Source organism: Colobus angolensis, unplaced genomic scaffold, assembly GCF_000951035.1.
Source record: "Colobus angolensis palliatus isolate OR3802 unplaced genomic scaffold, Cang.pa_1.0 Scaffold180, whole genome shotgun sequence".
NCBI classification, from domain to species: Eukaryota; Metazoa; Chordata; class Mammalia; order Primates; family Cercopithecidae; genus Colobus; species Colobus angolensis.
Genome location: NW_012114933.1, coordinates 2,839,291 through 2,858,112, shown reverse-complemented (window position 1 = coordinate 2,858,112; position 18,822 = coordinate 2,839,291). Strand labels below are relative to the sequence as shown.

Below are 18,822 nucleotides of genomic sequence, written 5' to 3'. Positions count from 1 at the left end.
ATGATATGCCTGTCTTGACCTCTTAAAGTGTTGGGTCTCACTCTGTTACCCAGGCTGGAGTGCAGTGGCACACTTACCATTCACTGCAGTCTCAAACTCCTGGGCTCAAGCGGTCCTCACACCTCATCCTCTTGAGTAGCTGGGACTACAGTAGTGCACCACCCCACTCAGCTATTTTTCTGTGTATTTTGTAGAGATGAGGTTTTGTCAGGTTGCCCGGGCTGGTCTCAAACTCCTGGGCTCAAATGATATGCCTGTCTTGACCTCTTAAAGTGTTGGGATTACAGGCATGACCCACTGCACCTGGCCTAAAACCAGATTTTTTTATTTTACATACCTGGTAGATCCAACTTTACACAAGGTAATGATTCACCTCTCCCAACTGGACACTTATAGACATCTCCAGTTCTGTTTTTGGGTTGGCCAACTAAAGGAGAACCAATAAGCACCCTGAAAGTCAAATAAATCAGTAAACAATTTTGAACGTTGAGAAACAGTTTATATGAGTTGTTTCAAGACTGATTTTAAGATAATTGACAATAACACTCATAATCAGATAATAATCATGCTATTAGTAATTTAATGTTATCTGAACTAAGCAGAGAGCCTGCCTCTTGCATATTGATGTGGATTAAGAAGTATATATAGACACACACACACACATATACACATATACACACACGTATATGTGTGCATATACATATATATGTGTGTATATACATGTATGTGTGTACATATAGGAGAGATAGTTCAGAGATTTTGTTTCATTATTTTGTTTATTACTTTATCATATTTTTTACTGGGGCATTGAAATAATCAATAGTTATTGGCTAAATCTGCTACTGTATTAGCTTATAAAACACACATGGAAGTATAAGTGACTTTTTCCAATGATAAACTGTTAATTTTATAGAGAAGTCAGGAAATATAAACATTGGATCACCATAAGATTTAATATTAGCATGTGCTAGTTTATAATTCTTAGAAAATAAGGATAGTTTATGAGATCCAGGTTAAAATAAATTACTTTCCTTTTAAACAGAATTATAAAACCATTCTAATAGTAATTAATGGAAAAATATATAATCACAACTGATTTTAGTTCCAACAAGTCATTTAAGTCAACCATGATATCTTCAGGAATCAAATGAATTGAAGTAAATAGTAAGATACTTAGGTGGATCCACTGTTGCTGACTTACTGCTGGCCAAGTAGCCATATCCAAAAACTCTGACTGCTAGCAACCAAAGGACTGTAATTACGTAATATGAGATTTTGTACTTGGGATTGTGTTAGATTACAATTTTATTTATTTTTTTAATTAATTAATGAATTTTTTTTTTTTTTTTGAGACGGAGTCTCGCTCTGTTGCCAGGCTGGAGTTCAGTGGCGTGATCTCTGCTCACTACAACCTCTGCCTCCTGGGTTCAAGCGATTCTCCTGCCTCAGCCTCCCAAGTAGCTGGGACTACAGGTGCACACCACCACGCCTGGCTATTTTTTGTATTTTTAGTAGAGACAGGGTTTCACCATGTTGGCCAGGATGGTCTCGGTCTCTTGACCACGTGATCCGCCCATCTTGGCCTCCTAAAGTACTGGGATTACAGGCGTGAGCCACCATGCCAGCCAGGTTACAACTTTATTAATGACTTTAGTGAAGATATAGAAAGTATAAATATACTTATCAATCAGCACCATAAGACAGAGCAAGAAAAAAGTGCTTATCAAGTTTATCAATATACATACTTGGGAATTCAGATGAATTTCAACATTCTGGAACAATAAATACAAATAAACTAAAGTTTACTTAGAACCTACATAAATAACCTACATAAATAACAACTGCATACTATTATTTATATCAGTGCAGGATGTGGGAGCCCTCACTTAATGGGAGTTCATGTGAAAAAGGCATGCGGGATTTAGATGACAGCACATAAACATGAGCAACAACGTATTTTAGTGCCAAAAATGCTAATATGACTTTAGTCTGCAGTGCTGGAAATAGATGCCCTGGTCAAGCAGTGATAGCCCCGCTGTGTTCTGTGCTGGTCAGGCCATGTCTGAAATATCTAAATTAAGAGGGACATAGACACAATGGAATGTATTTAGGAGACTATGACTCAGATAGTTAGGAGTCTGGTAAATTTATCAGACAAAAGATGCTGGGAAAGTTAGGGATGTTTGGCATGGAGAAAGAATGTCTGCAGAAAAACTGAAAAGTTGCACTGAGGTACAAATGGATTAGGCGTACATCTTGAAAATTTAAAGATTTGAAAGTCTGTCATATTGAAAAGAAATGGGATTTATTTTGTGTAGGCGCTGTAGGCATACTAGTATTAATGAAAATAAATTTAATAAAACAATTGTAAATATTAAGCTACTGAGACTCTAAAACATAGTTTTAATTTGGAGAGCAATTTCTGATGTGTTAAAGAACCACAAAAATGTTCAAACCCCTTAATACATAATTTTTACTTCTGGGAAACTATCCTAAATAAAATGACCTAAAATAAGAGGGAAAAGGTTAATGCACAAAGATAATGCTCATGGTATTATATATGATTATGAAACAGTAAAAGCAATATGGTAAATAAAACTAATTATGACAGGATCATTCTATAGCATATTGTACATTCATTGTATGGTAGGATGAAAAAGTATTTATGATCAAACTCAAAGTGAAAATTTATCTAACTAAGTAAAAATCTGTGCCCTAATTTAAGCTGAAAGATACCAAATTATTATGTTCATTATACTACCACTGATCATAACAGCTAGGCTTTATTGAATTTATACTGTGTGTTAGGCCCTGTTCTAAGTGCTTTCTGTGTATTAAGTAATTCAATTTTCTCCATGAAATATAGCATGAACTTTGGTGCCAGTCTATATGAGTTCAAATTATGGCTTTACCGTTTACTTAGCTGTATGGCTTAGGACAAGCCAATTATCCTGTCTGTGATTTAGTTTTTTAATCTATAAAATGGAGATCATTTCAGAGGATCATCAAAAAAATAAGTAAGTTAATGTATATAAAATGCTTAGAACAGTATTTGGGTTATAGTATGTGCTGTCTAAATGTTAGTTGTTTTTGTTATTATTATTACATATTTATTTCAGATGATTAAGCAACTAACATGTATGTTAAAAGATTAATCAGGAATACATCAAGAATATAACAAATTACATTAATGAGGCTATGATTATTTTTCCTAATATTTTCAGTTTTAAAATATGTAATGGAATAAATTAGTTTTATAGTCAAAAACAGTTTAAAGAAAAAAATGATCCTACAATTATAGAAAGTATTTAATTTGAGGCTAGAGTAATTAATATTCATTAACAACATTTTACATGCTGGGCATTTATGCCAGGTCCTGAGGATATAAAACGACATAAAAGTGTATAAAACACAATTTTTAGTTTGCCTATAACTTAGAGAGAGAAGCACAACTATGCATGTACTATTGCAATATTGAATAGGTCTGAACTTGATGCAACTTCAGCAAAGTCTTAGAAGTAAGAAGAACACCACTCCTTTGATAAATGCCAAGTAGCTCAGTATAGCTGCAGTAGAAGTTGAGTCTAGAGAGGTAAAACGAGTCCAGATCATGAATGTTCTCATAGTCAGCTTTAAGATCTTCGGCTTTATTCTATGTAGGGGGAAGTTGGGAACCACTGAGGCTATTAAAAAGGGGTGTAACATGATCACCTTTTTGATTTACAAAGCTTATTTGCTTGAAGTGTCATGAGTAAATTGAAGAGGAATAAAATCAGAGTCAAAGGACAAGATACGAATTCCTAAAGTAATCCAGATGAGGATTTGAATTCAGGAAGTACAGAGGATGGAAGGACTACCTCTATAAATATTCAGGATATAAGCTGTCTTAGTTCTGGTTTCTCCAAACGTAGATCCAAGGCAAAAAACTTTGGTACAGCTAAGTTTTTTGGAGGCAATTCCAAATATGCATAAGTGTGGAGATGGGGAAAAGAACAGGGGGAAGGAATAAAGGCCAAGAAAGGATGCACTGATAATGAGTTACTCCTGTAGGCAAGTGGACTCAGTCTTGCTGGGGAACATCTCAGAAACCATGTGGAACACGTATGAGCATGATATGAGTATGGTTGAAGCCCTAAAAGTAAATATTACCACCTCGAAATATAGTGAGAAGAGCATAAAATGCTGACATCTGAAGGTGAAATAACACTTAAGGCTTCAATGAACAAAGGAAGAAAACTAGGTAACAGCAATCAGAGAGGGAGCAAGAATCAGAAAACAGTGGTGTCACAGAAACCAAAGAAGGAAATAATATAAAAAATAGGAGGCAAGAATGAGAGGTATATGTTTGTGGCAAATTTCATTTCAAGTAACTTGGCTAAAAATGAGGGAGATGGGCAGTGTCAATAAATGTGGCTTTTGTTTGGGGGGGTGGCAATGACAAACCATCTTGAGGTGTGTCTAAATTTATCATGGAGGCAACCTGCATATGGCTAAATGATGGCAAGAAAGAACCAGTAACAAGAGAAACCCTGATTTCAGAGGAGAGGGAGTAGAATCTCTGAGCAGGTAGACAGGGTGGATCCAGAAAGAGAGGTTTGTCTTAAAAATGAAGAAGAGTGACCATTCCCTAGGCAGCACTCTGTGCGATCCAGTATTGAGCAGTTTGCAAGGGTGGTTGATGGTTTGGAATTGTGTATATTTTTGCAACGTGACTTTGACTTTTATCATTTCATGAGGTAAAATCTGTTTTTCCACCCATTGAATCTAGGATTTGTTTTGATAAATAGAATACAGCACAAATGATACTATGACTTCTAAGGCTAGGCCTTAAAAGGCCTTTATAGATTCCATTTTACCTGTTTTTGAAATCTGAGAACATCATGATATGAAGAAGCCCAGTGTTGCTTAATAGAGGATAAGAGGCCACATGGAACAGAATCGGTGCTTTAGCTGACAGCAGGAACTTCCAGACATGTGAGGAAAGCCAGCTTGGACACTCCAGCTGCAGTTGAGGGACCAGATGATGAGCCCAGGCAATAGGGGAATGCCCATTCAATCCTCAGAAATCTTGAGAAATTATAGACCATTGCTGCTTTAAGTCACTAAGTATTGGAATGATATATTATGCAGCAATAGTTAACTGAAACAGGAAGTGAGGATTAAATTTTGACCTAGTAGCTTCTCTCTCTCTGTCTCTCTCTCTCTTTTTCTTCTTTGGAAAATAGTAGCTGCAGTCACCTAGTAAGATTTAGGGAAGAGGTAGAGGGGTGCTGGGCTTGCAGAGAGCAATGAAGATTTAAAATGATAAGGCATATGTAGATCTGTCAGGCAGCTCCTCTGGTCAAGATGAGGTGGGTTGCAGCTGGCCACGGATGTTTCGGAAAATGGTTTTAATAGTGGATGGGAGGTAGGCCCTCAAAGTCCTTTCCAATTCTAAGATTCCATCATCTGACTAAAACAAATACAAGTTTGTAGAGAAGAACTGACTCACTAGTTGGAAAACATGTAATATCAAGTGGGGAAAAAATCTAGGATAACTGATGAAAATCAGTTATAAAACTGATAGCTTGTACAGCATGCTAATAGGAAAGCTATTGTGGATTGTAAGGCAGAAGGAAAGGGAGATATGGATAGCTCAGGGAAAAGTGTGGAGACAGGAGAATGAAGATTGAAAACGGAAGATAATGAGAAAGGATGGGTGGCTAGAACTCAGGATAAAGCTTGCTTATACACAGGAACAGGCAGCTTGAGATTTGGCAAGAATTTAGCTTTGAAGGAAAAGATCTGGAGTTTATGTTTGACCTCTAGGGCAAGAGAAAGCACTTAGAGTATGGTGATAATTGGAAACTGACCTGATACAGCAATCTCAACTACCGCCTATTGCATATTGTGAGATAAGTGAAGACTGTGGAGTGAGCACTCAGAAAGTGGTAGAGTATAGGAGCCCAGGATTGAGACAGGGAATTTGGGAGTTGGGACCAACAATAAAGACTAGGTTAGCAGATCATAGAACTGCTAATTTTCTGTATTTTCCTAGTATCTGTTTTCTCTGAAAACAAACATGAAACTTTTAATAACAAGCTTGAAAGTACATGTATCTTACCACTTTAATCCTAAGTAAGCCTCACTTTTCTCAAACTGCATCAAAATAACAAGATCCTAGAAAAGTATCAGCATAGGGTTTATAGAATTTCAGGAATCTCCAGCATTCTCAATCTATTATCTTGCTCAGATTTTTCTCACAACACTGATCCTATTCTAGCATTTGATGTAAACTACCTGTTTATTAACTTCATTATTTATTTTCTGTTCTCTATTCCCTAAAAGAATATAAGCTCCACAATGGTAGGGATTTGTTTCTCTATTTTGTTCACTAACACATCCTTAGTGCCCACACTAGTACCAAGCAAAAAATAGGCATTCAATAAATATCTATTGAATGAATGAATTAACGACTGTATCAAGTACTTAAGAATCTGAATAAGGCAGACCAGGGAATTTACACTTATGTGACCAGCCAAGAGATCTGGATTGCAAAATCTTTTTTTTTCCATTTTAGAGGATATATATTCTGCATAAGTGGGATGCTATACATGCCTTTGAGTGACACCAAAGGCATTTCTCCAGGTCAAAGAGCTAGAGAATCCTTATTGCTAGAGGTAGACAATTGACTGAAAAGTCAGAAGGCTGGTGTTCCATATCCTGACCCCCTGACATACTTGCTATATTAAACCTTTGAACATTCATTCTCTGTCTCAATTTCCTGTCTAGAAAATACAGATGATAACAATGATATCCACCCAAACCCACAGGGTCAATGTGAAGGCCCAGGCACATTGTTTTATAAACTACGAGTATCATTATTCTAAAATTTAATGCAAGTTAGTTTTAACTTATTATATTTTATTTCTATTAGATCTTGCTTTTTATATGGCATTTTTGCAATGACCTGTATGCAGATTAACAGGATCAAAACATGTTATGGATATCATTACTGATTTCTGGAGGAACATCTGATCAACTCAAGGATCATCGAAGTGAGAGAAACATATTTCTCCATGAATAAGCTACAATTATAATAATATTTAATAAGCAGAAATATTTGCTATTCACAATAGTCATCTTGTTATTATGCCCATTATTACATTTATTTGAAGAGTAGCTGGTGTCTGATGTCTCTGCTTCATATTTATGTTTTATTCCCTATAAAAGATAGTTTCTTGGAGAAGAGTGTCTTATATTTACATTATTTCATTAACATCCTTTTCACCTAACTTTACCTTGATGTCTAATACATAGATCAAGCCAAAGTCACTCTCAGAATGCCAAGCAAATTCTGCTCGCCTGTTTCTTTTTAAATAAATGGAATAAGCATTTTTTCATCTGAGAGAATGAAACTTACACGGTGACCCCATCAACTGCAGTGATTTGCTCATAAAAGGTGGAGGGGTGGAAAAGAAGGGAGCCAAAGAAATGACAAGTTTGGCAATGAGGAAATTTCAAAATTTCCTCAAAAGGCATAGAAGCAATGTAAAATAAGCATATTAAAATCTGTAACAGAAAATTGTGTAAACCCTTAAAATGTCTCTCCTCCCCAGTCTGGAATAGCTCCATATCAGCCGGGATTCTTCTTTTCTTTTATAGTACAGACATATTGGGAATAGGACATCAATCACATGAGTCCATTGGTACCCTGACCTGGCATAAAGCAGTGTCCTCTAGGGAAAAGGCATGAGGTCAAGATAAACATTGGGTTGAAGGTTGGCAAGGATGGATCCTGAAAATCTACTTTGTGTTCAGACAGGTCCAGTGAAGTCACTGAAGCCCCCAAGAAAGGCTGCTTGAAGGGCAATTAAAAGGGTAGGCATACATGCTGGAAGGAATGAAGCAAAGCAGCAACAGATTAGAGTGGAAAGCCCCAAACAGACCTCTCACATTTTCCCATTCAGCTGAGACTTGGCCATGCTGATGTTTACCACTAAATCTGGAAATCTGGAAGGCTTGTGCTGTGCTGAGCATGTTTGAATTTCTTTTCCTCAAAGCAATATTATGAAGGCAATTATGTTCTTTCTGAATTCTTCTGAACCACATTACAATTACTTGGATGCTCCAGCTCATGCTAAACATAATGAACAACGGCTGATCTTAATCAGAGGTATGATGTGTTCTGCTACTGAGAAAGCATGTGGCTTCCGAGCCAAAGATATAAATTATACTTCACAGCAAACCTCTGAACAGCAAAGAGGACATAAGGCTACCTTTTCTGTTAACTTGTATTTCTTTCGTAAGAATTAAAGCTATGTTTTCAAATACACAGACTGTACTTGTCATGGGCCAACAAGTGCTCCTTCTATAGGTGTACTTTAGCCACCATGTAAGATGGATCAGGATGAAATTTTTTTTTTTTTAATCTGAGGTTATGAAATTCAAAAGCATGAGCAGTAAATATGACTTATGAAGGTGCCTACCTCTAGAGATAATTAAATAACAAAATCCATGTTCCTCCAAATATGTCAATTATTCTGTGGTGCATTTCTTGAAGTAAGTCTGCAATGTATCTGATTTTATAGGCACTTACAGAACATCCAAACATATTTCCACATTTATTTTGCACTACCGGATCCCAGATCTCTTTAGAACAATATGCTGCTACCATGCCATCTTTAAAAGTTTGGAAATTTAGGTATTTGTAAGTTGCTTACTTTTAAATTCAATTGCCCACATCTTATTGGTTGCTCTGATTTTTTACAACTTTTCCCTAAAATCATTGTAAATAATAAACGTCAGCGTGAGATTTAGGTTTCTGATATCATCGACATTCAAATGCTTACCAACTCACACATATTAATATGTAAAGTCTGGTACCTACCACAAAAATAGGTTTTAACAACCTTTACTTTTAAATATAGTTCTAATGAAGAAAAAGGCACAAGGCTGAGTGTAGAGATGAAATGTATTACAGCTCTGGTCCTAAGTAGTTTCATTTCCCTAGGAGAGCCACATTCAATTTTATTTTTTAAGGAGCTTTTTTTTTTTTTTAATTGATAACAACAAAGTGTCAAACTAGATTTAGTTGTTCAGCCAACAAATAATGATTGAGTGCATATTATGTATAAGGCCTCATGCTAAATGTGGGGTAGTGCCCAGGGTTACAAGTGGGCTGCAAAATCAGTCTTGTTTTCTAGGCATTTCCACTAACACATTAACTTCTCCCTCTTACCTACATTCCAGTTTGAGGTTTCCCACTACCTAGAAATCACCTTGAACTCAAGCTATTTAAAAACAGACTTATCCACTTCCTGATAAGTTGATTTCCCTTTCTCTGTCAATGACAACCCACTTCCCAATGAGCGAGCACAGAAATTTTGGAATCTATCTGACCTCTCCTACACCTTCACTGACCATTTCCAAACTTCCACCAAGACTTACTGATTCATCTTGATTTGTCTTGAATACATCTTTCTTTTTTTTTCCGTTTGCCCCTAATACAGCCTGAAGGCTCATCCTTTAAGTAGCAGATTATAGTTCTTGAGTGTCTATATATTTCCTAGTTTTCAGGCACCCCATTCTCCGGTCCAATTTATATGTAACTTCCCAAATGAAGTTTCATAAAACGACAACTTATGATGGCTTCTCAATGTCCTCATATTAGGTCCAAGCTCCTGTATTTGTCTTTCAAGATCTGCCATCATCCTTTCCTCTTCTTTCATCTCAATATGAGGCCTGTTTACTTACCAACACACTCACTTATTCTCAAGTCTGGGCCCTTGCTCTTGTGGCTTCCCAAGCTTGGAGTGACATTTTTCTTCTCATATTGAAAGTTAAGTCATCTTTCAAGATTTAAGTCAAGAACCAAGAATCATCTCCTCCTGTTTTGAATTCCCATTGAATTTATAGTCTATTCTGCACTGGTTGCTGGCACTATTCTCTATTCCTAAGCATTTCATGTATGTCGTTGATTAGGTTAAAGCTTTTATATTTGCTTTATATGTAAACATTTCCCATGGAATTTAGCATAATGCCAGACACATAAAATGTATTACATAAATACGTGTTGATTGACTGACCCACATTTATGCTATGGCTAAATAAAAAAACCTTAACCCACCAACAAACATTTTCAGAGACAATTCAACTCAGTTTTACGGGTAAGTCAAGATGTAAGGCATAGTCCCTCATCTCTTATTAACATTACTTCACAAATTCATGTAGAATTCTGATGGTTCACTCCAGTCTAGATTCATTCAGACAGACCATTAGCAACATCCTTCTTGCAACCTTACTCTTACTATCCAATCTATGCACTCTTTTGTTCCTTTCCCAGTGTTGGCTGTCTTCCTTTTTCCTTATCCATACCTTAACCTTCTACAAAGATAGAATGACCTTAGCAAGGACATTCCTCATCACATCAAGGCTTCACTCAGGCCTGGTTTCTCAATTTTCCACTGCTTTGACTTCTGGTGCCTTGAAAGGAGGGACTGTAGAATTTAGAGGGTGGAAATCTCACAATAGGATAGGTTCTTATAATGAGAAACAGTGACTGAAGAGATCAAATGGGGGCACTAAGGCTTCTAAAAAGAAATATGAACACCTTTTCACTCTACTAAGGTTCATTCATATAATTAAGGACTTCTGACATCAGATTTTTCTAAAATCACAAAGACAGGACTGGATGAAAAAGAAAACATATAGGTTTTTCTCATATCAGAAACTGAAAATGAGAATTTCATGAAATATTTTAGCAATATTTAATCATCCTTTAAAGGGACACTTCATTTTAAGTAGGTGGTTTAAGTCTTAAAACTTGCTATTTACTATATTCCTCTTTAAAATTTGTGTAACTTGGCCGGGCGCGGTGGCTCAAGACTGTAATCCCAGCACTTTGGGAGGCCGAGACGGGCGGATCACGAGGTCAGGAGATCGAGACCATCCTGGCTAACACGGTGAAACCCCATCTCTACTAAAAAATACAAAAAACTAGCCGGGCGAGGTGGCGGGCGCCTGTGGTCCCAGCTACTTGGGAGGCTGAGGCAGGAGAATGGCGTGAACCCAGGAGGCGGAGGTTGCAGTGAGCTGAGATCTGGCCACTGCACACCAGCCTGGGCGACAGAGCAAGACTCTGTCTCAAAAAAAATAAAATAAAAATAAAATAAAATTTGTGTAACTATTAGTAATTAGTGAAAATTAACTTTTATGTGTTTTTGTAAAGTTAAGGTTTTGAAGAATAACATGTACTGCATTTGTATTTATTATAGCTTATGCACAAAGTCTGGCCAGTTGGTCTACTCACCATTACTCTCCCAGAGGTACCTGAATTGAAGGTATAATTCCTAAAAGAATAAAGTTAGTGTCTCGAGGGAGAGCTGTACTCATTTAACCTTAAAAACTGGGGGGTGGGATGGGTGGAGAGTATAGGAGGGAGGGAAAGAGAACTTAAAAACTTAGCGTCTAGCATTAGGTTTGTTATCTGAGATATATGTAAGGAGAATAAAAGAGTGAAGTATCTCAACAAATTCTATTTTATACCTAGCATAAAATAATGTACTTAAAAAATGTGAGAACTCATTACTTTTTATAGTCTTTAGGGCATTATTATCAAATTAACCAAGTCTAAAAGATAAAACAAAATGCAGAAAATCTACATATTTTTATTAATGAAATAATTATAGTGATTCATAGATCCTTGTTATCCAAGTAGATATAATCTCTTTTTGCTTATTATTATAGCTACTAAAAATATAGGCTTGTTTAGTTTAAGTTATTAAACTAAAGTTTAACTAGCTACTGCTCTTTTTTCTATAATGTCCAATTAAACAAAAATTGCATTTACTAAAAATTCTATTAAATATTAAGCAAAAGAGCTCTAATATTCAGTTTACATAATTTTCAAAAAGTTAGTTATACTTTAAAAATCATATCTATAGCCAGGAGCTGTGACTCACGCCTGTAATCCCAGCACTTTGGGAGGCCGAGGCAGGTGGATCATGAGGTCAAAAATTCAAGACCAGCCTGACCAACGTGGTGACACCCCATCTTTACTAGAAATACAAAAATTAGCTGGGCATGGTGGTGCCTGCCTGTAATCCCAGCTACTAGGAGGCTGAGGCAGGAGAATCACCTGAACCCAGGAGGCAGAGGTTGCAGTGAGCTGAGATCATACCACTGTACTCCAGCCTGGGTGACAGAGCAAGACTCCATCTGAAAATAATAATAATAATAACAATAATATCTACAATGAACTTAACCAATATTAAAGGGTTTGAAGGTAGATACAAGAAACCCTATAAAGTTCATTATGAACATTAGACCAAGCTCAATAAATCAGTAAAGCCCAAACTCACGGAAGTGATATTATCCCTTTCGGAGCACCATCTCATTTGCCTCCAAATCCTTCCTACTGGATTTCAAACAGGTGCATTTAAGCTACTCTGAAATGAGAACAATTAAATAATTCTTGCCAAAAGAACATAATTATGGAACAATAGCTTTTTTGGATACAGAACTTCCTTGAGGTCAATCTAGGCATCAACAAAAATCACTAATCCCTTCCTCTAATATTGCCAAGGAATATTTTTTTTTTTCACTTCAGGTTAGCTTCCATTGCCAAATGACTAGATTGCATTTTCCACCATAAATAATTCATTCTGTTAAAGTTTCGTTCATAAAAGAAACTGTAATCAAATAACATTTCCCATTACCTTGTAAAATAAGTAAACAACAACAAAACCCATGGGCTTACCATTTTCCTTCTTCATTTTCATATTGTTGAACAGTATATCCAAACATATCTTCCACTGGGCCACTGAAAGTCATTGAATTTTTCACATCAACGTTGAATGATACACAGCAGCGTAGAACAACTTTAGGAGAAAAACAAAATCCAGTTACATAAAGTTAACTAAGATTCCATCATGTTTTGAGTTATGGAAGGCATTGTTGAGGTTACCATCAAAAGCTGTTTCTATTAAAAAAAATGAAACTCAAAGAATGAAAACTCAAGGAAGGTCCCCATTCTTAACTGTATTACTAACTGTAAATCAACATAATGACTTTAAAGAACACAAATACTAACATTCAAAAAAATTCCATACTAATATAATATCTGTACCATTCCTAGAGCTGAGGATTTCAGAATGTGTGGAAAAGAGCAGGCAGAAACTCAGATTCTTACATGACTAATACAGTTGCAGATAGTTTTCCAGCAGTGAGCCCTGCTGAAAACCATGGCCATCAGTGAACTCTGAACAGCTCATTTTCCCATTTCAACTATAGAGAATGCACATATAATCATGTAAACCTTTATAAAAATAGATGTACTCCTTGCTGCTTCCAAAGGAAAAGGCAAGCTGATGCTCTCCACCCAGAGATGGCTTCCCATGCCGGCCTGAGATTTGCTGTGTTTCCCTTGCTTAATCAAGTGTTGGATGGAAACTTATACTAATTCTCTGAAGCCTCCTTATAATATTGGTGTTAATAAATTCACCAGTTGTTATCCAGATTAAATCACATGATATATCTAAAGGGTCTACCCAATGCCTGGCACATACTACATAATTGATGAGGGTTAATTCTTTTTAATTTTCTCACAGTACAGGTTGTGGAAACTCTTAGTAAGTGAGACTGTCTCTTAAAGAAGTTCTAGAATCACCACCTCAAATGGATGATGCCAAATTCCTGCTTTGGTTTTGGATTTTAAAGTATACTTATGAAGATTCCATTCTTCTCCTAGGTATAACTAAGAATTCTTTCCAGGGGGCCACGATGGCTCATGCCTGTAATCCCAGCACTTTGAGAGGTGGGTGGATCACCTAAGGTCAGGAGTTTGAAGCTAGCCTGGCCAACAGGATGAAATTCCGTCTCTACTAAAAATACACAAAAATTAGCCAGGTGTGGTGGCGTACACCTATAGTCCCAGCTAATCGGGAGGCTGAGGCAGGGGCGCCGCTTGAACCTGGGAGACGGAGGTTGCAGTGAGCCAAGATTGTCCCACTGCACTCCAACCTGGGCAACAGAGAAAGACTGTCTCAAACAAAACAAACAAACAAACAAACAAACAAACAAAATTATTTCCAAAGAGCACTGTCTTATAAAATTATAGAGCCTCATCAGATACATTCAGAGGTGACTAAATTCAGTCTCCTTTGTTAAAACCACCATATAGCCACATAGATTCTGAAAAATTATCTTTTCTAGTCTTATAAATTGTGAGTGGATTAAATCATTCTAATATTTTAACCCTTGCTCACTATGAACTTTTTTCATAAATGTACTTTAAGTCCACACTACTCTAATTTATAATCTTTAAATTTTGGCAACAATAGTAACTGCTTTTTCCTTGAAGAATAAATTCATCAAAGAAACAAAAAAAGATACACCTGTGTATCTATCTGTAAAGTCTTTCTTGACCTCCCTACCTAGAAGTAATCTTTAAACTTCTAAAACCTCCTTTCTTACTTTTTAAGACACCTCTCATGGAGATAATTACTGAATACTATATAGTTATCTGTGTGAGATTTTTCCCCCCAGATTGGAAAATTCCTAAAAAACAATGACTCTCTTACTTACTTTTTTTAATCCTTTATCAAAATCTCACACAACTCCTTGTACACAGATGGGCAGTAACTTATTTTCAGACTGACAGATAACACGTTGAAGGAAGAAGTATGCCACCTCTAGTTAAAGATGAACTGGCAACTATTTCATCTTAGTTAAAGAAGATTTTACGGAAATAGAAATTTTCAACTAAGATTTTTAAAGAGAGAAAGAGATGAGATTTGGCAGTGAAAAGAAAATGTGTACCCAGGATTTGAGAGGGTCTCTGCAAGTGTTAAGCCACAGGTCAGGACAAATATGGTTGCAAGATCATGAAGAGATTTGTCTAGCTGGCATGAAGGAAGCAGAAAAAGAACGGGTGAATTGCATGGGTCCTTTTATGTACATTTCCTGTTCATTCTTCAAGGGTGATAGAGAACAGCTGGTTACCATCTTCTGCATAATAGTCTTTCATATATTTGAAGACAGTTTTAAATGCTGCTTACTCTCTAAACTAAATAGTCATGCACTGCATAATGTTTCAGTTAATGACAAATTGCATATACAATGGTGGTGTCATAAGATTATAATACAATAGCTTTAGTGTACCTTTTCTATGTTCAGATATGTTTAGACACACTCATATTTTACTTTCTTTTTTTTTTCTTTTTTAAGGCTGAGTCTTACTCTGTTGCGCAGGCTGGAGTGCAGTGGTGCAATCTCTGTTCACTGCAACCTCGTCTCCTGGCTTCAAGCTATTCTCATGCCTCAGCCTCCCAAGTAGCTGGGATTACAGGTGCCTGCCACCATGCTTGGCTAATTTTTTAATATTTTTAGAACAGACTGAGTTTTGCCATGTTGGCCAGGCTGGTCTCAAACTGCTGGCCTCAAGTGATCTACCTGCCTTGGCCTCCCCAAGTGATGGGATTACAGGTGTGAGTCACTGCACCCGGCCATCATTGTGTTTCCGTGGCCTACAGTATACAGTATAGTAACCACCTGTAGAGGTCTGTAGCCTAGAAAACTTAGGTGATATACCACCTAGATGTGTAGCTCTAAAATCTAGATTTGTGTAAATATACTCTATGATATTCGCACAATGATGAAATCACCTAAGGACACAGTTTGCAGAACACATCTCCATCACTAGGTGATGCATGACTGTAGTAGATGCTCCTATTCTTTGCTCATAGGTTTGGTGTATTTATTTTTTGAACAATTTCAACAAAGTATTTTTTGATACAAGAAATGCATAAAATAATACTTCTGTAGCAGGGTTTCTCAACTTTGGTACTATTCACATATGGGTCAGAAAATTCTTGTTATCAGGGGCTATCCTATACTATAGAGTGTTTAGCAGCATCCTTGGCCCTTACCCACATGAAGCCAATAGCGCTTCATGAATTGTCATAATCAAAAATCTCCAGACACAGCCAAATTTCCATGAGGCCAAAATTGTCCCCAGTTGAAAACCACTCTTGAACAGATGAAGATCAGAACATCACCACCAATTATTTTGTTGAGGAAGATGACTGAAAACCAACCATGGCTCATAAACCAGCAGAATCTGCATCACCTGGGAGCTTGTGAATAATGCAGAACCTCAGGCCCTATCCAGATTCCCTGAATCACTACCTACGCTTCCACGAGATCCCCAGGGCAATCATGCCTATTAAGGTTTGAGAAGCACAGCTCTGTAACGTGGTATCTCTTTTCCATAATGTCAATACAGGTAACCTAAATAAAAAATACTCACTATGCTGTAGAGAAAAGGGGAAAAGGATCCTCTTTAATCAGGGTCAATTTCACCCCCTTGAAGGATTTTTCTAGCATGTCATCATCTTTAGTACATTTTCTACCCCTCCTCAAGGTAAGACCAAGCAGTTTTGGTTTCCTTTTTGGGCCTGTTTGTTTATTCTACATGTTGTGTGGAATGCCCGGGGGTGTGTGCTGTACTTCTTTTTTCATTTCCTGTCCTTAGAGTTCTACAGGCAATTTGCCCAAAATGATTGTAAATCAAACTCTTTTATGTTTTCTGAGGCTCCAAAGAGCCTGAAGAACAGGAGATGACATAAACAAAATAGTTTACATCTAGTTCTTTTGATTTAAAGGAGTGAGTAAACAGTAAAAGCAGCCTTTCATAACTTTCAGTTCAATGTGCATTTTGTTATACTATACTATTCAGAACTTTATGTACCAGAAGTAAAGAAAAATTTTACTTATTCACAACCGAGCCTCTGCTTCCACCCCCAAAAAAGCAAAACACAGAGGTGGCTTCAGAGACAACATAGAAAAAATACAAAAAATAATGGGAAATAAACATAGATAAGACAGATGTCAAAAGTAAATTCTGATTTCACATGTACCAGCAATTGAAAACCAGTATTTTTTCCCTTTGCAAATAATAACTATATTGTGTACTGACCAGGTGTTACTCTAATTTAATTTGCCAGCAACTCTATAATTAAATACCATTATTATCATCATTCTGCAAACAAGGAGAAGAAAGCTTGGGAAGGCAGACAAATGTACCCACATTTCCACAGGCTTCCAATTCCAAGTCCAAAGTAGTAACCAATATTCATATTAATTCAATTTCTACATCTTAGGCCTAAAACTAGAAAGGGCTAGTGCAAAGTGATATGAGGATGAGCTTAGAAGACAGCCACATATTAGTCCGCATAACTGCATCTCCTGAGAGGCAAATTTGGGCAGGAGACTTTTCTACAATAGCAATGGGCTGGAAAGGATTTGAGGAATGAGTGAAAAGGCTGGGTAAGGAGAGAAGTCCTGGCCACAGAGCTCCAGATCTAACTTCTTGAAAGACTTCAGCTACAACTTGTAGGTCTAGGTAGAAAAGAAATGAAAAGACTTGCTCCCATTCAAATATGGTTATATATGTGATATATGTAAGTGTTAAAACCAAAAGAGAAAGATGAAATTGCTGGTGTTGAAGGGTATCTCTTATACAAATAAATTATGAGCAGTTCCTTTACCCCAGGATGGAATTTGATATGTAAGAAAACTAAATGAGAAAGAGGGAGAAGCAACCTACATCTCTACAGTACTTTCTGCTTACAAACATTTTAAAATATAATAACATAATAATAGTAATAACCGTAATGATATTGAGCTATTCAATCATTTGTGGAGGTGAGGCAGGACAGCAGACATTCCCCTCTTTTTGTATATTAGGAAACTGAAGCTCAGATAGGTTGAGTGATTTGCCAAAAGCCAGCCTGCCTTAATGGCAGAGGCAAGATTTCAACATTGATCTTATGAGGCCAAATCATAGGATTTCTGTAACTAGGGTGCTATTGAGTTGGTCTGATTAATAAAACTAAAAGTAAAAATAACAACCCAGCTCACAACAATCCTCAAAAGGCTCATGATGGCTCTTAATCATCTTGTAGCTCTGGAGTATTTGACAATAGGACTGGCAGAAAAAGGATAAACGGAGGTGACAGAGGCTGTTGACAGATGGAAGGAAGCCACCCTCTTGTATGCATCCTTGAGTTCCAAGAAGTGTTACTGTAGCCTGTTTAGTTGTTGGCTTCTTAATAAAGAAAGTCTGTCTTTGGACCAGGTGGGTCAGACTGAATCCCAATCTAGTAATATCCAGATGGGAATATTCAACAATGAATGCAATTCTGAATACTGCAAATTTCAAGCCAAGGAAAGAGGGTATCAAATAAATGATGACAAGGTACTGTATTAAAATGCTATTGCTTTATTTCAAACTTCCTACATATGTTGATCCTATTTAGAAATAGAAGAAATCATAGAATTAACATTATTTTTATTATTTTTAACATAAATAATGAAATAATGACATAAGATTAAGACAAGACATAATCATAATTATGTTTTTATAGTGAATTAATGGTTTAGGGCAAATTCCTTGGTGATAAAGAAAGATAGTCATCCCTGGAGACATATGAACTAATCTTTTCATCTATATTATTTATTAAATCATTCATATATTCCACTACTCCACAAATATAACCAAGTGTTTACTCTGAATTGAATATATGGTAGGCCCTGGAAATACAGTCATAAAAAGATGGTGCTAGGCCAGGCACAGTGGCTCACACCTGAAATTCCAGCACTTTGGGAGGCCAAGTCAGGTGGATTACCTCAACTCAGGAGTTCAAGATCAGCCTGACCAATATGGTGAAACCCCATCTCTACTAAAAATACAAAAATATGGCCGGGCGCGGTGGCTCAAGCCTGTAATCCCAGCACTTTGGGAGGCCGAGACGGGTGGATCACGAGGTCAGGAGATCGAGA

At 36.8% G+C, this 18,822-nt stretch overlaps 1 protein-coding gene across 1 annotated transcript in view; it reads right to left on the bottom strand.

Moving 5' to 3' along the window:
• Positions 1 to 18,822, bottom strand: part of ITGA1 (integrin, alpha 1) — a 166,007-nt gene that overhangs the window by 94,390 nt on the left and 52,795 nt on the right. The window contains exons 2-3 of the mRNA XM_011939342.1: positions 12,740 to 12,860; positions 338 to 450 (exon numbers count right to left, since the gene is read on the bottom strand). Coding sequence (XP_011794732.1) covers positions 338 to 450; positions 12,740 to 12,860 — 234 coding nt within the window. The remainder of the gene's footprint in view (positions 1 to 337; positions 451 to 12,739; positions 12,861 to 18,822) is intronic.